The 21,884-nt window shown below is 30.5% G+C and overlaps 2 protein-coding genes and 1 long non-coding RNA gene across 4 annotated transcripts in view; 1 reads left to right on the top strand and 2 right to left on the bottom strand.

The window, feature by feature from the left end:
- Positions 1–82: 82 nt before the first annotated feature.
- Positions 83–2,857, bottom strand: LOC115034436. Its single transcript, XR_003839799.1, has 2 exons — positions 2,543–2,857; positions 83–334 (listed from the first exon to the last, which is right to left on the bottom strand). It is a non-coding gene; the product is annotated as an uncharacterized LOC115034436 (long non-coding RNA).
- Positions 1,687–8,755, top strand: LOC100162817 (pancreatic lipase-related protein 2). Of its 2 annotated transcripts, none has more exons than XM_001949032.5 (7): positions 1,687–2,002; positions 4,161–4,287; positions 4,410–4,561; positions 4,796–5,044; positions 6,644–6,832; positions 7,362–7,530; positions 8,039–8,755. In XM_001949032.5, the coding sequence occupies exons 1-7, from the start codon at positions 1,912–1,914 to the stop codon at positions 8,061–8,063; spliced, it is 1,002 nt and encodes a 333-aa protein (XP_001949067.2). In that variant the 5' UTR covers positions 1,687–1,911; the 3' UTR covers positions 8,064–8,755. The 2 variants fall into 2 exon arrangements, with proteins under 2 accessions (XP_001949067.2, XP_008186338.1); XM_008188116.3 differs by lacking the exon at positions 1,687–2,002 and adding an exon at positions 2,859–2,973.
- A 569-nt stretch (positions 8,756–9,324) lies between these two features.
- The window catches only part of LOC100167295, a 43,292-nt gene continuing 30,732 nt past the window's right edge, over positions 9,325–21,884 (bottom strand). Inside the window, exons 16-32 of the mRNA XM_029491429.1 lie at positions 19,523–20,035; positions 18,984–19,151; positions 18,424–18,918; positions 17,748–18,310; positions 17,374–17,680; positions 17,173–17,307; positions 16,851–16,996; positions 16,579–16,774; positions 16,156–16,485; positions 15,819–16,025; positions 15,363–15,736; positions 15,107–15,281; positions 14,827–15,027; positions 14,165–14,299; positions 13,782–14,054; positions 12,679–12,734; positions 9,325–10,463 (exon numbers count right to left, since the gene is read on the bottom strand). Of these exons, the coding sequence (XP_029347289.1) occupies positions 10,247–10,463; positions 12,679–12,734; positions 13,782–14,054; positions 14,165–14,299; positions 14,827–15,027; positions 15,107–15,281; positions 15,363–15,736; positions 15,819–16,025; positions 16,156–16,485; positions 16,579–16,774; positions 16,851–16,996; positions 17,173–17,307; positions 17,374–17,680; positions 17,748–18,310; positions 18,424–18,918; positions 18,984–19,151; positions 19,523–20,035 (4,491 nt within the window). The 3' untranslated portion in view covers positions 9,325–10,246. The remainder of the gene's footprint in view (positions 10,464–12,678; positions 12,735–13,781; positions 14,055–14,164; positions 14,300–14,826; positions 15,028–15,106; positions 15,282–15,362; positions 15,737–15,818; positions 16,026–16,155; positions 16,486–16,578; positions 16,775–16,850; positions 16,997–17,172; positions 17,308–17,373; positions 17,681–17,747; positions 18,311–18,423; positions 18,919–18,983; positions 19,152–19,522; positions 20,036–21,884) is intronic.

Here is a 21,884-nt window from a genome sequence, read left to right as displayed (position 1 = left end):
TTTTAATCAACACATATTTATATTATTGTATTATTCAAGGGTGGTTTGGGAAAACATTTCGGTGTGGGAAAATTGTAAATAGATCAGCACACAGTCAGGAGATTAATAACCTCTTGGTGCACTCACTTTTATATTATCAGATTCATCTTTTAATTAAACTTTTGTTTAAAACATTATTTTCTTAAATATTGTTAGTTGCCAGTCAATACATTGTGTTAAAATAAATTGTTTAGTGGCTATAATATATGTTTATACCTATATATTAAATATTAATACGCCAGCACTTTTCTTGTCATACCTGCAATACCTCCACCAATATGCACAGAACATACACCTAGAGAAAAATATATAGTATTGGAAACGCATTGTAGAGTAGATTTCAATAAAACATTTTTTACACATAATAATATTATGATGACGTTAATGTGGGTAGGGTAATTTACTAAAATAGGAATGGTGTTGTCACCTGTTATGTAAAATAAAATAAAAAAAAGCGGAAACGCTCTGCCGTAGTTGTACATACTGTGTCTAGGGAGTCACTGCAGTAAATTGTAATGAATGTATAAAATTTTAATTTAATGATTGCCTACGAAAAACGATTCTGAGCGAAGAGCGTCTGTCAGCCTATATAATATTACCAAGTACCTAACTATACTAGAATACTAGATGATATTATTATTGTAATTAAAGTAATTAATTTTACTGTCAGTACAACAGTGGGTTAAATTAAATTTTTTCTAACAATTTGAAATCGTCGTTGCGTGTATAAAATATTATCATAATATACTCGAAAAGTTTCATATACCCACGAATAATATTTTTAAATTATAACAAAATATCTAAAATCTTGTTTTTAATATGTAATTTCGTCTAAACATGAACTTAAAACGTATATAAAAATAACTGTGTTTATATTTTATATATTTTTCAAATTTGTTGGTTGCAGCATGAACTATTCATGAGAATCCGTGTTTTTAATTTATCTATAGGCTATAATAGGCGAATATCCTGAATGAGCTGTATAATGTTTTATAGAAATGAAAAAAAGTCGTAATTTGAAATTTGTGTTATGACATATCATTAGCATCATATTATATAACTATATAAGCACAAGACCTGCGCTGATAGAGTTCACAGCGAAACCATATGTGTTATTACTTATTAACCAGGAAATTATGTAATTTTTCACTAATCACAATAAATATGTATTTTATTTTATCACTTGCACGGTTACGATTTTTATAAACTTAAAAGTATGTGTTTTTTTATCTGAAATTTTTTTGTCAGAGTATTATTATAGGTATAGTAGGTATGCAATTTGTTCACAGTGTATCATTATATTGTGTCATCGTGAAAAAGTATAGGCATATACAGTTGGTGATATCATTGTATAGGTATTTACATAATAATTAACCAATGACAATATTAACTGATAATATGTAGGTATAATATAATATGTCATATAATTTTTTGGCGACTGGTGTATAGATAGATGAGTACCTACCTATAGAAATCGCAATAATAGGGGTTTCGTGGTATTATTTGACGTTCAGTATTTCGGGGTTGATGGTAGCTCGCCAAAATCGATAAAATCACATCTTAAACAAATAAAAGATTTTTACATCATTGAGGCACACACACACACACACACACACTCACTTACTTATATCTAGTGTTTTTGAGATATGATTCTTCACAAGTGTACAAGCCGGCCGCGTGGAGTGTCGCATAAACAGTATATACAATATTATCACACGATTGACAATAATTGTATTTACAGATAATTGTACTATGAATATATAAGTATATTCTCTTTATTTTTATACTAAAGTGGCGGTGAAATTAAATTCGGTTATAAATTATTACACACACTAATATATTTTTATATGTTCGAAATATCGTTGTCTAAAAATGATAACGGCTTCAAAGTATTTCGCGAGCTGCGGCAAGGTTATGCTGTTAGCCATATTTATTCTAAAATATGGCATCGTGTTGCAGAGCGGTAAGTACTTTTCATTTATATCGAGTTGACATTAATTATATCGTGCCTTGTTTGGAAACTCTATAGCGTTTTCATCGAAAAACCTCAAAATTACCCTCGATGGGTTTTGATAATTATTTTTAAAAAACGGCAGAGAATCGTTTTTGGATTTATTACGGACGAATGAAGATTAATGTAATAATGACCTTTCTGATAACTTATGCTGTAATCTTGTCTCATTACGATTGATTTTGAAATTTTGATATATATTTTTTTTACGGTCTAAAATATGGGTAAACCATATTTAGGTAACTTTGAACCCTGCTATTATAATATCATTGTGTAACAATTACGTTAGTAATTATTAGCAAATTGTTGACAGTTGGTACACTATTTTTAATAATTTCATATAAGTGGATTCATAAGTGGAAAACATTTCGTACTTAAATGCACTACGCCTTATAATTATACAATGGCTTGATAGTATAATATTTTATGTCCTAAAGCTGTGCTCGAATCGGCAAAATTATAGTGGCAGGTCAATTATTGAGGTTTACTTACAAAAAAATCAGTATCCCCATCACGTCTTTTTCTGGCGTTAATTACACGACGACGACGACGACGACGACGAAGGTGACCAAATAAAACGTAAAAACTGTACAATAGTAGGTAGATACACCGATTAGATTAAAGACTATATTATATGAAAAAGTCTTAAATTTAATAATTCATAGTCAATTACAATTTTAATATACAAAAACAACCAAACGGATTGACCATGAACATAGGAATTCTTCATACGCAAAGAAATATTATAAATCGATGCGTGATATATTGATCAAAATAATATATACATTCAAAACATTTTACACTATAGAAAATTGCCCGATATGAATTATGTTAATTTTACGACGCTGTTACTATTGTGGCTAACGGTGCTTATCGCAGTTAGGAGAATTAGTCAAACCTACTCGTTCGTTTCATTATCTACAGTAAGTATACATAACAATTACATATATATAATAATAATAATAATATATATATATATATATTATACAGAGTGTATTAACGATTATAAAATAAAAATATAATTTTAAAAAAATTAAAAAATACACGTTGTACCAACCTATTGTTACGGTTTGTCTTTTTAACGGAAGGATTCTTTTTTATGACAATTTAAAATGTCTTAAAATGTTCTTTTCGTCTTACAGTTAATGAACAATATATAAAAATTAGCGCTCAGCAGACTGATTATATGTTGTTAGCTTTAAAACTATGACTGAATTTATCAAAAATAAAACTCAAATGTTTGAGTAATATTTTGTCCTCTTGTTAGTTATTTTTATAATATTTGAATTTTTAAGCGAGTTATGAGAATTTTTAAATATCAATTTATTTATATACTCATAACATGATTAAACATTTTAAAAACAAAAAAAAAAAAAACTAATCGAGAGAACACCCATCAATTTCTTACCTATTTAAGTTAGTTAATACTCGCAATTCATTCTAATATTTGAGCTAAGAATATTAAACTGCAACTATAGCAGTTACTGCTAAAAGTAAATGTCGATACCTATGTTCCGCAAGATGGGGTAAAACCATGTGTATAAGACGTCCTCATAAGCACAAAATTATACTAATAACAAAATGAACCTTATTTTTTTTTAAACGCTTACAATTATTTTATCAAACGTCGACAGTTATTTCTTTTAATTAGTTCTAGTATAGTGCTTAATTTTTTTTGAAATGTTTATGTTTGAACATTCATAAATATTTTAAAGTCGTAATCCAAGTCCCGTTTAGATTAATTATAATTTTTATATAATACTTATGACTGACCCTTTGTTTTGTTAAAGACAAATAGTAGATAGGTTTTCAGTTCACCTGCAGTGTCGCATCGCAAATCGATCACACGGTATACTGGTTAAATTAACACAGTCATTGTTTTTTATTAGTACCTATTTTATAGATTTAGCTCCACGAAATATTTATCTTGAAGATAATTTATCTACCAGATGATAATATTAAGGCTTGTATATTCACGAAAAACGTACAAAATATGTTTATGCAGTCATACATTTTAACAACATCATATTTTAATCTTAGAAACTGTTACGAACAGTTCTCAAATAATTAGTATTGTATACAATAACATTTTATGCATATAAATGTTTAGAGTCGGCCCACGCCATTGATTATTTGGTCAAAAACCAAGATCCGACGTTCAAAGAAGTATATTTCTTTAACGACAAATACAAGATCTACAATATGTCAAATCGCGTGTTCTATTGGCTGTATACTAGGTAAAGTTTCATGATATGAGTTAAATAACGTACCATTATTTAATATTTAAAAAAAAACGTGCCAGTGCAGCACTATTCGTGTCCATGTCACTTATACGTTTAGCATGTTTATTAAATTTCAGAGAACAGCCCAAAGGTCAACTTTTAAACAGAAGTGATCCAAACATGATAAAGTCGACAAACTTTAATGTCGAAAATCCAACAAAAATTCTCGTACACGATTGGCTTGGGAGTTTTTACGAAAAAGAATGCTTTTGCGCACACATAGTGGAAGGTTTGTGATTACTTCATTCGCGTACCTACTGCAGTGAACTATTTTTAAATTAATTTTTTTAAGGAATAAACAAAATGGGATTATGGTAAATCATAGTAAATACTAAATAGTACATTGATACTACATCATAGTAATACTTACGGTGAAATCGAAACATTTTTTTCATACTATAGACGACACATTTTTTTCCACATAATATTATAAACTTGTTCATTAATAAATATTTGATTGCAGCTTATTTACTCGTGGGAGCTTACAACGTGATTTGCGTGGATTGGATGCAGTTTTCTTTTGATATAATGTATTCATCGGCAAAAATCAATGTTAAATACATCGGTTACGATATAGCTAAAGTTTTGAACATTTTATCGAATGACATGAGTGTAGGGTCTGAAAATATCCACTTAATCGGTCATGGCTTGGGAGCCCATATCGTCGGATACACTGGGAAAAAGTTAAGCGGTAAAATTTCTCGGATAACTGGTAGGTAGTTGCTTAATGTTTTTTTTTTTTTTGAGAAACGTACCAGTTAAAAAATGGTCTGGTATAGAGGTTTCCAAACTTTTCCCGGCACGACCCATTTTGGAAAATTTAAAAATTTTGACGACTCCCTTTTTGATTAATAATCAAAACTTTTGAAAAAACTTTTAGTCGAACAGCGTCTTTGTGACATGTCACTGGTACACTTGTAATCGTCGGGGATAACGATCAATGATAAGACTTAATTCGAACATCAATGTAATATTTAGTTACACGGAAAATATTCAATCATATTTATTTTAATTTATAGGTACATATTAATATAGTATATCATTTTCATTTTTTATATTGAAATATTCTAAAGAAATTTAATATTAAATATTTTATACTATACAAATATATAAATATTCCAAAACATTATGTGGCCCACCAAAAATATAATGGTGGCCAAAAAGTGGACCGTGACCCACAGTTTGGGAACCTCAGGCCCTCGTATTTATTGGATAATAACAGACAACTATTTTTTGACTCAAAAAATAGTTCTTACATCATTATTTTGCTATAAGAATAATATGTATACTCAGTATAGTGTTCGTTTATTTTTACAAATACAGCAAAAATTATGTATATTTTAAATATTTATAGCGTGTACCATTATATTATGATATAAATAATTACGGTAATACAATTTCAACAGTTATTTGTTTTACATCATTCGTAAAAATATATAAATCATCTAGAGTAGTGTTTCTCGACCTTATAGGCTAACCTACGTGACTCAAGATTTTTGTTATGTGTTATGACCTATAATATTTGTCGGCAATCCATTTTTACAACTAATAGGTATAGGGTAGAGAAAAGCAGATTTAGATTGTCATCGGTTTTGAGTGTACCGTGTGTAGTGCGGTATTATATTACTCTTAGCGGGCTGGAGCGTGTTTCATTTTTGGTCGAAAAAATAGCTCACGACTTCAATCACTACGCCCAATATAATGTTCCAATATTAATTTTGAAAGCAGAATTTGAATTTGTCACTAAATTATCTATGCTTTGACAATTTCATTTTTCTGATTTTTATTTTTTTTTACTTAGAAATTTACTAACAAAAAGAGTAAAAATAGATCATATTCATAATTAAAATTTAAATAAATTGATATAGAATATGAAAAATGTACGACAGTTAAAGCATAGTGAATTTAGAGGAGAATTCAAATCTTCTTTCAAAATTAAAATCGGAACATCCTACTGAGCGTAGTGATTGAAGTCAGAGGTAGTATTTTTTGAAAAAAAAATGTTTGTCATTTTATAAAGCAATATATGGTGACATGTGCATGCTCGTAGGTAAAATTACAGACGTACATCCCGGTCATTATGATGTCCCTATAAAACGTGATCAGTACTACGAACTACGTACACTAATGTTCATTTACTTTCAACACATACACAAGACCCAGATAAACAGAAATATAAAATGCCTAGTTTTTACTCCTTAGAATTGATTACGGTCCAGCCCCATCAAACGGCTGACACTATATTTCTTGATTTTGTCTCGTTATTAAGCTGCCTAATACAAAATATGTTTTTATTCTGTATGTTTAATAGGATTAGATCCTGCTATGCAACTATATGAAAATACTGATCCGAAATACAGGATCAATAAAAATGACGCGACCTTTGTAGACATCATACATACAAACGGAAATGGTCTCGGGTTGTTTGAGCCACTAGGTCATATCGACTTTTACCCGAACGGAGGAAATACACAAACGAATTGCAAAATATTAGATAGAGGTATGTAAATATGTAAAATTGCTTTTTAAGTAAAACATGTTATTCATCGGTCCGCTCAGAATCTAAAATGATAATATATAATGCGCAAAACGTAGAAAATATAAATGGTTATTGAGAGAAAATCAGTCAACTTAGATGAGTTTCAATTTTGCTGGCATGAATTAGATAGTATACCAGACTAAAGATGGAGCTTGGTTTTTATTTCAGTTCTAAAATTATATGCAATTTTATCTCAGATCTCATTGTGAAAAATATTGTAACATTGGTATTGCAGTTTTATAATTTTTTATGATATATATTTATCGAGAAAATTTGCAAACGATGTCAAACCAAAACAGTAGAGAGTAATGGTGTGTATAGCTTTGATGGAAAATTCGACCGTTGTCGTTATGCATTTTTATGATTGGCAAATTTTAACCGCAAATAGGTTTTAGTATAATATACTCACAGATTAGTATGCATTAATATGTTTAGGACTATTAAACACTACTAAACCGTGTAATTATTAATTTGTTGAGATCGTTTCTAGTTTCCGGCGGTGCGTGCAGTCACGCCAAAGCTTTCGATTATTTCGCCCGCTCCATTTTGGCTAGAAAAGAATGCAAAGCACTCCAATGCACCAAATGGAGCGAGTACGAAGCGGGCGAGTGTGGCGAATTCGCCAAAAGTACATACATGGGTGAACACGTGGACAAAAAGTGCGTATCTTTTTTGATTTTCCTAAAGAAATATTATCCGTTATATAATGTAAAGTCAGTGGCGCCAGTGGTTTTCGACTATATAATAAGGTCTCGATGTATGCACGTACCCTATGGCCAGTATACCTATAGTCTATACATATATATAATGAGTAATGACTTTTAAGTTTTAAATAGTTAAACAAATTCATAATCTCTTAAAATTATTATAGTTAAACAATACATTTTCAGCAGCGAAATAACGAAATAAATAGTTAAAAAAAAAGTTAAAATAAAAAATTCATATTAATTCGTTAAATAAGCGTTAATCTGAAATTTTAATTTATTCCGAAAATCATCAAGTCTACATATGTGTCTAAAAAAATTAAATATATTCACCGAAATGGGTCAAAATAGTATATCGATATTCGAAGACCACTGGATTAGGTATGCTGCGTAATATAAATAAATATAGATACCTACCTATCTGTAAACGTCTCACCATATCAGTTTTAATTTTTTTTTTTAGTCAAACCGGAATTTATTATTTATGAATGTGACTCATCTGCGTGTACCATATCATAGTTATTAGATGGACTCGGATTGGCTCGGACGTATTTTTGTATATAAAAATCACCGAGTATACTGAAACTGAAATACCGGTCATTATAAATAAATATGTAAACCGTAAAACGTGATTATAATATATTATACATAGCTGCTGTTGACGAATAGTGCAATACACATGTTACTGTTATTTTTATCTGTTGAAACTTTAAAGTGTATACTGTATAGTGTATAGTATTATATATATCAAAAGTAAGTTGGAGTCAAGTTTACACGCGTATTTCGCGGATCTATCAGATTTATTTGATTTAGACTGTATAAATTAATCTGGACCTGCATCCCCGCACGAATTCGTCCGTTTATTTATTAGAAAATAACAAATTCATTATCCGTCCTTAATTTTTAATCTTTAGTGATTAATAATAATTATTGATAATATAGAATTTAAAAATGTATTTTTTTTTTTAATATTTCAAATATGATGCATTTAATGACCGAAATAAATGCAAGACAAAAATGGTTGTTAAATACGATGAGTATTATACTTAATATTGCAGTGATATTGTTTTTTTAAGTATTGTATAAAATTGTTAAATTTAGCCTAGAGATGTATATGATAATTCTGTACAAATAATTAAGGTAAATTGTATTAATAAATTGAAATAATGGTTTAAAATGATTCTGTTACAACTAGTACATTCGCAGGCACGTCAGTGATTATAGTTTTATCCACGCAATGAACATATAAAACGATCGAGGTGAATAAACATATTTATCTTCTCGCTAACCCTTTAGTTTTTAAAACTGTACTGTATAATATTAGTTACCGATATATCATTAATTAATATATTAACATATTTTAAAATAACAAACAAATACAACTTTTATGATAATAATATAATATATTATATATATATATATATATAGTCAATATCAATATTAATATATATTATATATATTATGCTAAAATCAAGAACAAAATCTATAATAATTTTAAAATTAAACAAAAGTTAAAATATTTTATACTTAAATAAACAATAATAATATGAGTGTTAGTAGGGTTAATATTAAGCACGAAACTTAAGTTGATATATTACTAGGTAATTGGTATAAATGTTTTAGTTAACCTTAAGAACGACAACGCTTTAATCATTTGTAACAACAATTATTAAGTATTTTTTTTATGGACGCAATATGACGTATTCAATATAATAATTATGCTTATTATTACTTTAAAAAGATAAAAAATAATGAATATACATGAATATATATTAATATAATCAATAATAAATTGACAGTAATTTTAAAACGTACAAATCACACGTGTTCACAATCAATTTGTATTAATATTTTTTCAACAATGAACACAGAAAATATATATATAGGTATTTTTGTTTTCAACTATTTGTCAATAAATTAACGACTATTTTTTTTTCGTACCCTGCACTTTGACAGTCTCGTATTATTATAATATCATCTTAGTTTCATTTTGATTTAACGTCGTATATCATTTTTAATTAGAGTGAAAAACTAATAAACAAATTACCGTCAATATTACTATATAATATTATTATTGGCGAACGAGCTGCACTAAATTACCAACAACAATAACAAAATAATCATCGTCGGCAACGGCAGCCGGTACGCTGTAAAAACTAAAAAGTGTTCTCAAAGCACTGCATCGGAGGGACGAACTTGGGAAATGTTTAAAGCGTTCGTTTTACATGACAATATCTCTCGTGTGTCTACAATACATTTTGAAAACAGACATAATAATCTAAGGGGATAGGTTAGGCGTTAATCGGCGTTGTCGCTATTCGTACATCGAGACGCCAACCGTGTTTTATGAGGTATATACCCCGAACAATATTACAACTTAAATATTAAACATTACAACGGTAAATACGAATAATATAATATAGGTACCTGACGTCATAAAAGATTTCAACTGGGGGCGTATGTATGCGTGCGTTTAAAAATAATAGTACATAATAATTACAATAATGATATAGTAACAATGGATTAAGAAAGGAAATATGTAAAAATAATGACAATAATGATCATAATATGGTATTGATCGATATGGGTGATTGTGGTGGGGGGGAGGGGGGCACGTATTATTGTATGTGGGGTGTGTTTGTGGTGGGGTGGTGGTCATCTCGGGGTCGCTCTACACCGGCGGCGGTCCCCCGGGGTAGCGGAGTAACGGGTAAAGGCTCCAGGCGATGCTGTTGGACTCCATGCAGCTGAACTCCTCGTCGACGATTGGTACCAGAGAGGCGGCGCCCAGGACCAGCAGCATCAGCACTTGGAAAGGCAGCGACGCCCGCATCACCCGGCCGAAGAATCTGTAGCCGCGTCTCAGCACCGTCTCATCTCCGCCAACACTGCAGAAAAACCGCGTGGCGCGTGACGTATTATTATAAATAAGTCGACAATATTATGTATTTATTGCGGTAGGTATTGGTACCATCATAACAACATTTTTTTTTGCGACAGTCATATTTCATAAGGTACGAACAATCGTGAGTCGTCAACATGATATATATATATAGGTATAATATTATAATATATTATGGCTTTTTATTAGCGCCGGATTTACGGGCAGGGGGAGAAACACTTGTGACTTTCGCCAACGAGCTTAACATGAACAAAATAGGATTGATGAATAATATAGCAGAGATCTTCAACGTTTGCAAAAAAATATTGTACAGCGATAATTTTTAATAGAATTTTTCGACGAAATAGACTGATTCAAATAATAATTGCCTGATTTTCCAAAACAAAAGAAAATCCTGTAAAATGCAATTAAAATTTATCTGGAACAAGTTCTAGTCATCGAAATTAATCGAGTCTTACTAAGAATGCCAATACATCAAAATAGACTAAAACATTTGAGTTAATTATTGCAATAGATATAACATTGTCATATGTCAAAATTCAAAAGATACAATAAAACGATTTTGTTATAAAAAATCTATACCTAAGGATAGTTCTCTGAAAAAATATCAGGTCATCAGTATATTCAAAATTAAAATGCATCATTATTAATTTCATACTGATATAATAATTAAATATTTGTATACAAATAATTATAATATATAATAGCGTACCTATCTACTAAATATCATAGTATTATATATATGCTTAAAAACATATTATATCTATGAAAATATGAATTATTTCTTTATGCGTTTAGGTGTACATTTTTGGGGATGGGGAGGATATGAAAAGTAATAATTTTACACTTTGTTCGGGGTAAAAAAAGTCTAAATCCGGCATTGGATATTATTGTTATCTAAAACCTACGTTATTTTACTCCATAAATGTTATCCATTGGTAGGTACCTACGTTGAGATTAGGAAACAGTTTACAGTGTTGGCTGTTTACGAATATCCATAAACGTTGACGACTTGAGTTTACGCTAAATTGAACTAGAGGATATTTTGATTTTAATCGTTATCGGATCAAGATTGTTAAAATTCGTGTTTTAAATGTATCAAAACGAATTTCTTAAATTCCATTTTCAAAATATCAACTCTGTCCCGGACCATGATTTTTGATCGACCACGTATTTTAAATACTAGTCAACAATAATCCCTTATAATAGTCACCGACCTGTGTATGATGATTGACATCAGTATTGTTTTTCCTGATTATATTATCAAGTGCAAATATAAGTAAGACGATGAATAGGTATACTAAGTACCTACAGGTTAAAAAAGTATTATCACCACATGCACGACTAAATCTGTGTGTTTTTTTTTTATGTTTTTTTTTGTTTTTATATTATTTATTATTTTATATTTGTTTATACGTTTAATAACACGGATAGAAATATCTACTCTCAATTCTAAAACAACTCAATTTTCGGGACAATAACAATGAAAAAATACTGTATATGTAAGAATTCGCAGAATTGATGTGATGCTGGTATACAGTGGAACTAAAACGGAAATAGTTAAAATTAAGAAAATTGGATTGCATCCAAATTCTAAATTCAGAACGTTTTCATCCCCACATAAATAAAGTGTCTATAATATACACGTGTTCCTATAAACGTCACATGGGCATAGTCTATATAGTATCTTTCGAGTTAACACGTGTGAAAATTTACAGAAAATTGATTAACATTTTAAAATATTCATTGCTCAATAACGACACTATACAATGCCCAAACGAATCTTGTATATATGACTAAATTTTTTAGTTTGATCTATGTAAGGTCTCGATAAAGTTTATTATAAAAAAAAATGTATTGGAAATGATTTAGAAAAAAATTGTATCCTAAAAATGTAATACAACCATAATAAATTATTTAAGAATATTATATTTAGTATTTGGTCATATAGTTTAGCTACCTTCACCTTCAATTCGCAACCATGCGTAGTAAATATAATATATAAGTATATCCAAGAATACCTATTTGAATAGGCTAGATACGCATTATTTATATAAATTTTATAATTTGTTTAATTGTATTATATATTTAGTATTATTTATTTTTTCATTAAAAATACACTATAGATAAGCCAAAAATAATAAAAAGTGTCACCGATAAATAATAAATAAGTACTAATAAAAATGTGCAGAGATATTTACTTTGTGTTCGGTTCTTCTTCGTTGGATCGATTCATAGCAGTGCTGGTATCGTCCACCTTTAAAACGGGAACAACAAATTATAAAAAAAAAACTGTGCAGACTAATCAAGACAGTATAATAATATGTCGTATGTGTATAAAAAATAAAATATATATATATTAAATACTTTAAAAAATAATAGTAAAATAAACGATAAAAACAACGTTACGGTCTACACAAAAATACTGTATAATAATATATTATAATTCATTTATAATATTATATACGTACAACAGTAAAATATGTAGATCACGTCCTATGAAAATATTAATACATATAATGCTATTACAGTCTATTGGCGGTCCGGCGTATGTATTACAAACATAATAAGCAATAATAATATAAGCGAACGTGTGAAAAACCGCGTTCCCGTCGAAATGCGTGTAAATAATTATTGTAAAAATAACGAAATGTCGGCTTTAAAAATAATCATATACTCGTATGATATTATAATTGTATGGTTTACAGTAAAACTCGAGAATGAAACGGGAGCGGAAAATAATATGAAAGTGACAATAACAATACCGACCGCCACACCGTGGAGCTCTGGTCGGCTGGTGTATACATAACTACCCCTCGAGAGCGAAGAACTAAAACAAATATAGTCGCACACGTTTTTGAACTGTGCTCGTCCAAAACGAGAATATCATTAGGTACAGCGGTGTATAACGAACGAACTGTGAAATGGATACAGAAATCTCATGGCGCCCACCAAACACCCAATTACCGCACGTGGTGAAGAGGTGTATCATATTATGTAGTACGAATGCGGTATGTTCAAATAGTTTTAAACTTTTAAATGTTGATATTCTAACGCGGATCGCTGCAGCAGATAGTACGAGAGAGTTATGTAAAAGCTTTTTGAAAAAAAAAAATTCCCAAAGAAAGTCGGGGTGGAATCAATACCCCCTCACCCGCACACCTATTCTACCGGCGAAAACTCATAGTTCCGCCTCTATAAGTACGTATAGGTACTATAATATTAGGTATGTATTACAATAGTTATTATTATAATATGCGAAAAATATGATATTTGGCTCGGGCCTGATCGCCGCGCATCGTACCTGGTGGAGTCTTATGCAAACGCTGTCCGGCGTCATGTCGTAGCCCAAAGTGGTGCCAAGTTTCGTCGCGTAGCTGGCCGTCATGTTTATCAACACCGTGAGACGGGCCCTGAGGTGTGACAGCCTAGCGTGAGAGTCGACGATGGTCTGATCGGATGTGGAGGCTGAGTGCGCCGTGACGCCGGTTTTTTCGTTTGCCTGTCGTAGCCAGTCGGCCGCCTCGAGCAGCGATACCACTCGTGGTTCGCACCTCTCCAGTTCCGCGTGCATGTTCTGACAAGAGAGAAAATAAATATAAGCAAGATAATCCGGTAAAAGGGACGCCGTTTTCTGTATTCGGGTTTTTGAATTCAATTCAATATTTCCAACTTGTATTAATATACCTTAAACTTGTTGAATTTGTCCGCTATGATAACCGTGTCCTCGGCCAGGTCCACCGGCTCGGTCGTTTTGATCGCTCGTTCCGTCTCATCTAGCCAATCGACGAGCTCGTCAATAACGCCGTAAAACTCCTCGTTCTGGAATAAACGCGAAATGAGATTTATAAACGAACTGCGCGTTAAATGCAATACTATTAAGACTACGATTATGTCGAGGCTTTATAAGCTGCAATAAGCTATTACTCATATGTAGTAGATACATTTATAATGTATTGTATATTCGTTGTATGATATTATTGTTAACAATTCATGTTGAGACAAGATAAAGTACTAATATCAATATCATATAGGTACGTGAATCAGAGGCGTGCTCAGGAATTTTGAATGGTGAGGGGAGGGGTTATACAAAATAGCAAGTTGCCCGAACCAAAATTGAGAAATACAATAATTATAATTATATAGAAGTGCATATATATTTGTCAAGTGTTCTACCCCCCTTGAGCAAGCCCCTGATTTAAATAATGTTTTTAAATAATACTAAATTAACAATATATTCATACGGTTTTTTATGTTTTTTTATCGTTTTGATCGAATAATCAAATAATTGGCATACCGCGTATATACCGCTTGGATTTAAGATTTAAATAAATAGTTACGATCGATACCTCCATAAGCGCAGTTTGCAGTTTGGTCTGCCATTCTGTGCACGCAAAACAGACACGATCCCATCTGGAGTTGGTAGCAGATAAACGCTTTTTGATCTGAGCTGCTCTTTCCGCGTCGTTGCTGTGCTCGGCCAAGTGGTGGCCAATCACGTTCAACGACTGCACGATATTGCGGTGACTGTCCAAGTACAATAGGAGTTCCTGTAAACGAAATAGATCGCGCAATTGTTATTAATTTTGCTCCCCATTGTTCGATCATCTTGTATATTGTTACGCGTACCCTGTGCTCCTGTATGACGTCTTCTAGCTGTTCGATCTTCGATGGTGGTACCATCGGTTGGACGCTGAGCTTAGCTTCGGTTGACTGTATCCAGTGTTCTAAGCGCCACATGTCGTTCTCGAACTGTGACCAGTTTTGTTCGGAGCACAGTGGACACATCACCGAACTGCTAGTTCTATAGACAAATATGGTGATTATCAAGATTATCATGACCAATTGTGCAAAGCACAGAAACCAAACTGTCCAGATTACTCACTTTGGTTGACCGACTTGCTGCTGTGATCGGAATTTGACAAGAAGTTCCTCGTACTTGGTCAATAACTCTTCAGACCTGACTATGGTTATATCAGACTCTGATACTCCACACTGTGTTTTTAATATGACGCTGAGATGTTTGATCAGGTCTATGGACATTTGACACGTCGCAATATTTTTCGACAAGTTCTTGTCGGATTTTTGTATAGCTAATTCTAACTCGTTTAAGTTGGTATTAGCGTTCGCTATCGCCGTTTGTAATTCGTATTGGAATGAGTCTTTTCTGAGCAATTCGGTAGGAAGAGTGTCGACTTGCACTTGTGAATCTTTGCCAAACTTTAATGTTTCTACTTGAACTTCTTCGTTTACCGACCGCTGTTAGCCAAACAATTTAATTACAATTATTAAATGACAATTATTTAAAAATTAATAGTTGTTTTATCTATTAAATGTTTACCTTCTTTCTACACGAAGTTTCTTGAACACACGTCACCTTCAATTTTTCAATACGATTGTTGATATCCTTCCATAAAAGTTGGTACTCGTCAATCATTTCTTGAATATTTTTTATATCCTCCGGAGTACTATTAGTCATCAATTGTAGACCTAGTGCATCTGCTTTCTCGAGAAGTCCTCCGTATTTTTTTAACTCCATTTCTAATATCTATAAGATAAAATAATTTTTATTTTATGAAATATCATTATTCACCCGGTGTTTATAATGTGTAATAAAATCGTTTCAATTGTTACTGCATAAATATATTATATATGTATTATTATGAATATGTGGGTACCTGCAAATTTCCAAGGTCTTTCTCCATAACACGAGCACTTCCTTCATCAACATTATCACCTTTTTCTAACAACTCGAGTTGAATTAGTTTGGTATCGACTTGGGTCAGGGTCACTACCGCTCTTCCATGTGCATTGACGAAATCTTTCCACAATGTTAACGATTTCTTAAGAGCGATAAGTATCATATCGATTTGTTCCAAAAGAGAATTTCGATTTCTACTAATTATTTCTATTTCTTCGTCAATGAACTTAGCAAAATATGTAGAACGAGATATAGACACAGCAAGTTCTAACTTAGAAAACTTGTCTTTTGCGGTTTGTTGTTCCTGCTAATATGATAAATATAATTTTTATAATATTAGTAATCGAAACTGTTTATAATAAATAACCTATTGTAACTTATGGACTCATAATTTACTCACTTCAAAATTACTGATTAATCCAGACAAACTTTTATGTTCTATAAATTTCTTTTTTTTATGTTCTTCAACGGCAATATTTAACCGACTCAGCCATTTGGTATCTACATCGATTAAACCAAGTATGGTTTGCAGTTCCTCCCATGCGTTTAATACCCGAACACGTTTGTCACTAATTTTGTTTTCTAGGTTCTTCCAGCTGAAAATAGGTACATCACCAATGAGTTAAGAAGTTACAAAATCACATTATAAACATTTATTATTGCAGTGTTTACCTGATCGGTAATGTCTTCGACGGACACTGCAAATCTTGAGTAGTATCAGAATCATTTGTGCTCTTATCATTTTTTAATTGTTCAGTACAATTAGCCATTAATTCATTATATTCTCCTTGCTTTTCTTTATACATATTACTCAATGCCTTAAAAATTACATTTATAAATATTACAATATTTATAATTATTGAATAGGTAGTTTCATAATATATAAATAATTTTTATGAACCAATAGAAAATTCCACTGATTTTTTTCAAGTAGGCATTTTCCAATTTCATTTGGAGTAGTTCAATCACAAGTTAAAATGTAAATAATACTTACATCTAAAGATTTCAATTCTTCTTTTAAGTTGTATTCTGAACGATCGTTAAAAATGATTGGGCTGTTTATTTTTGATTCAAAGTCGCTGATCCAAATTTTGAAGATATTGATTTTATCGAATAATTTATTTGTATTCTAAACATAAATGTTTCATCGAATTAGATAGTTAAAAAAAATCTATAATTTAAATTTTAAGCTTACCAAAATGGTTGTAGGTAATTCGACAGTATATTTGTACAATGAACTATTTAAATTATTCCAGTTTTCATTGATTTCTTTTAAGTTTGATTCAGTAGTTTTTGCTAATTGAGGATTCAGTTGCGATTCTGCTTTAATTAGTTGACTACCAGCTCCGTTCAACCAATTAAATTCTTTTTGTTTAGAATTAATCTGAGATTCAAATTCGGGTTTCAACACATCAATAGCGAATTGTGGATCTTTCAAGGATTTAGTTAAATTTTTCAACTGAGTTTCGGTATCAACAGCCCAGTTCCTAAATCTAGTGTATCTGTTGAGAAAAAAAATATTAGATATATTAGAAAATACATGTTAATACAAAATTATGTTTAAATTACCTATGAGTGAATTCTTGCGGTTTATATAACAAATTGTCTATTTGACATGAGTACAAAAACAATTGATATTGTAAATCTTTTTGGTGATATACTAAAAATCTAAGTTTTTGTCCAAATGAACGAATTTCTATAGGATCTAATGAATCTTTTAACTTTTCTCGTATATCAGTAGTAGACGTGAGTTGTGGATCTAATTGTTTCAAGCTGTTATTTAATTCCTCTATTTTATTAGACTCTGACTTTAGTTTATCAGATGGCACTATATCCTCGTTAGAACCAAATTCACGTTTTAGTGTAACAAGTTTAGTTTGCACATCTTGCAATACTTGATCTATTTCCATGCTTTGAACGTCAAAGGAGGTGATAAGTTTTTCTACGTTTTCTAGGTATCCATTCCAAACTTCTAACGATGCCTGGATCTCGTTGACTCGTTGACTAATCGCTATCAGTTCTTTTCTGTAGCCGGTTTCCGTAGGCTTATCACAAAATGCAAAAATGGTATTTTGACGTTTTTCCAAGTCATCGATTTGGGAACGTTCCACAGCCAAACTATTTAATAGATTCTGAAAAATCATATTAAACAATGAAAATAAAATATTCTGAAAAACTATTCTCCGCAATTTTTGTATTTCAGTCGGGACAATATTAAGTTTAGAAGTTGTACCTATATACTTACATTTATTTGAGATTTTAGTTGTGGCAGCCTTCTGGTGTTGATGAATTTAAGATTTAAATTTGAATGAACTTTTTCAACCTTCCATAGCCACTCATATACCTTTTTAACATTTGTTCGGTATTCTTTCCAGTGGCCTAGTTTGGTCCACACTTCTTGATGAATGTTTTCGAGGTCTGTTATGGTTTCATTGTGCAAATCCATCAAAGATGTAAATCTTTCCAATGCTGCTGGCTCAGATATGATATCTGGCTTATTCATACAATTGGGTATAGTATCCATCTGACTGATCAACACTTCTTGGTGTACTTGACAAAGTCGTTCATGACTTGTTAGTGAATGGTAGTCACCCGGAACAGGGGATTTTAAAAATTCTTGTACATACATCAAATAGTCGTGCCATAGTTCAAATACAGCGACATTGTTTTCGTTTTCAAGTAAAGAACACGATAATCTACGATATTGATTGAAAGTTTCTTTGAATATTTGTTGCCAGAGCTAAAACAAAAATTTAATTTTCATATATATTCTATTACAAAGTTTCATTAATTAATCGATTTTACCTGGAATACTTCGATTATAGAGTATGTTCGTTTTTCACTTAGAGGTATTTCAAAGTTATCAATGTCAAAAGATTCGTCCATCTCTTTTTTCGATTTATTCAAGTCTAATAATTTAGTTCTTAATTCTTTTAGGTTCTCGTCATTGTTCTTGATGGATTTTGATGAATTCTGAAAAGTTAATTAGTAAATTTATAGATTACACTTAATATTATTATTTAGACATTAAATATACATTTGAGTGTTAAATATTGTTGTAGTGTGTATATTATTATCTTTATTTAAGATGAGAATTATAGTAATTACGCTTAAACTTTTATAATACCTAACACAGGAAAGGTGCTAAAAGTTTTTGGAAATTGTTTTTGTTGAAAATAGCACGCCTTTGTTTTTACTTCTAGGAACCATTAAAAACTTTTTATCGGATTATTAGTAAAGAGGGCAAATCAATAAGTAGTCAAGATACCTATTGTTTTCGTATGTATACCTTCTACATTTTCATTAAATATATTTTATAATTCTGTTAAATATTGAAAACATACTTTTTCGATATCATGCAAAAGTCGTTTTGCATCTTCGATGTCGTCCGACACTTTGTTCTTTTTGTCCGCAACATCTCCGAGTGCGGCGAGAACTTTTTGGACTTTCTCTAGTTTCAAACTCAGTTCTTCGATTTCGTTCAGCGGCACGTCATCTGGATTTAGTCCAATGGTTTCGGCCACGTCCGTTATCATGTTCCGTAATTCGACCAGATTTTCTTGTTGTTTATCAATTGACTTTGTCTTATCCGATACATCTTCAGTAGTTTCAATCAACAAAAGTTTACCATTCAACCAATCATTTGTAGATTCTCTTAGTTGTTGATAACTGTGTAGCGTTTTCGATGCCTTTTCATAACGTTCTACCAATTGTTTAACGGCCACACCGGTGTCGTTCCATTGCGTCTGATCGCCGTCAATTATTTCGTCGATTTGCTCTTTGTCTCCTTTTCTACGTAGGGATTCGATGTCAGCCAAAATAGCTTTATTCTCTTTATCATAAGAGCTGCGTACATCCTATAAATAAAACAATAGTTAGTATTATTATATATACGTATATAAGTTATTGATGTATTATTTGCACGTATTTTATTCTATTAAACGCACCAATTACTGCTGCGGTTAAATAATTCAAATAAATCATGTAACCAATGCACGCAAATAATTAAATACTTTAATCATTATAGACATAACTGTATTGTTCATATCTGTATTACAGTCACATTTTGCAATATTAATGTGAATGTATAATAAGATTCCCAGAAGTACTAATACTCAATGAAAGTAACGATGAACATTTAATTAAAATATACACATTACGAGTTTACACATTATCGTTTGTCTATTTGAATTCATAATTTCTTAAAAAAACGGTGATACCGTAGTTGGGTGGACTGAGGCGGGAATCTTTAAATATACAGGCCACGGAAAATATTTGTATTCAAAAGTCATTAAATATTCATGAAAAATGTATACAGAAAATCAGTGATTTCAATCACAGTTTTCTCAATTTCTCGAAAACTAACGAAAAGTTGGAAAAAATACCACTCTATAGAATATAGATATACCTACTATATATCTAGATAAATGTACACAGTCTAATTAAATAATAAATGAAACTTTTTGGTATTTGAACGTTTCGTAAATAATTTTAAAAAATGTATTTATCATTGCCAAATAAAAATAGCTCTGAATCCAAAATCATAAAATTATGTTGTGTAACTGAGTTTGTGTAGATTATGAAATATTTGAAACTTTTTATATTTATTAAGTTTATGATATAGCAGTAGGTGCCTACGTTTTTATGACTTAAACAAACTACGAGTTATTTATGCAGTTAAACTATACGGCATTGAATAAGTTAAAATCGAAGTGTTATATTTGCTATTCATTATGCTGATGTTGTCTAGTATATGATTAGAATGCGTAATATAATAGTCTTCGTGTGTATAATATACTGAAGTTATCATTACAGCAAATAAATTATATTGTCAACATTCATTATGCAATTGAGTTTATTAAGTGTCGTTAATAGGTATGGAAAATGAGAGTGTTTAAAAAATATATGATAATAGGTATACTTAACGGCTCTTAAAGAAAAGTGATGGTATGCAAAATTAAAAATAATATCACATTATCTGTTAGTATAAGATTGTTATTATTTAGATTTTTTTAAATGAAAAATATACCGTTATTCATTACCAGGTACCCACCAAATATTTACAACAAATTAATATTAAAATTATACATTTGTAGTAGGTAGGCATTTGAAATTCAATATAAATTAATGTCAATCATTATTTTTAAAAGTAGTTGTGCCTTAATATTCTATATTTCTTAAAACTTTATCGAATATATTATAATGGATTCATTCAACTATCATTAAAATTTATGTTAATTTGAATTTGGTTTCATTATAAAAGCAATAAAATCTTTATAAGGAAACATAAAACAACTATAGATATTACGGTGACATTTTTTTAATTCAATACTACAATATTATTATTAATATGTATTTTTTTTTTTTTGTTAAAATAATTTTAAAATGTATAATACAGGTAAACTACAGGTAATACAGGTATATTTAAGAATTATCAAAAATATGAAAGCTTAATAAAAATTGGTTATTTCTTAAATTATGAATTTCATGATTATTAAAAAATAACAAGTTAATAAATTGATGATTTTGGTTATGTATTTTTACATTTATAATAATACATTAATATTTACATAAGAAGAAAGGCACGCCAGTTAAAATTTCTCTCCATCTTACACACGTGTAATAATAGTTTATACCTCTCACCATATTGCACTCATTGATTAAATCATTAATATAATAATGTATTATCTATAACCTATTTTAACA

Source organism: Acyrthosiphon pisum, chromosome A3, assembly GCF_005508785.2.
Source record: "Acyrthosiphon pisum isolate AL4f chromosome A3, pea_aphid_22Mar2018_4r6ur, whole genome shotgun sequence".
Taxonomy (NCBI): Eukaryota; Metazoa; Arthropoda; class Insecta; order Hemiptera; family Aphididae; genus Acyrthosiphon; species Acyrthosiphon pisum.
The sequence above is the reverse complement of the archived record's forward strand: the minus strand, read 5'-3'. Positions and strand labels throughout refer to the sequence as shown.

Coding starts and splice junctions, on each gene's coding strand:
- LOC100162817 (XM_001949032.5), top strand. CDS start 1,912: ATGATAACGGCTTCAAAGTATTTCGCGAGCTGCGGCAAGGTTATGCTG. Junction 2,003..4,160: donor TGGCATCGTGTTGCAGAGCG/GTAAGTACTTTT, acceptor ATAAATGTTTAG/AGTCGGCCCACGCCATTGAT. Junction 7,531..8,038: donor GGTGAACACGTGGACAAAAA/GTGCGTATCTTT, acceptor TTTTTTTTTTAG/TCAAACCGGAATTTATTATT.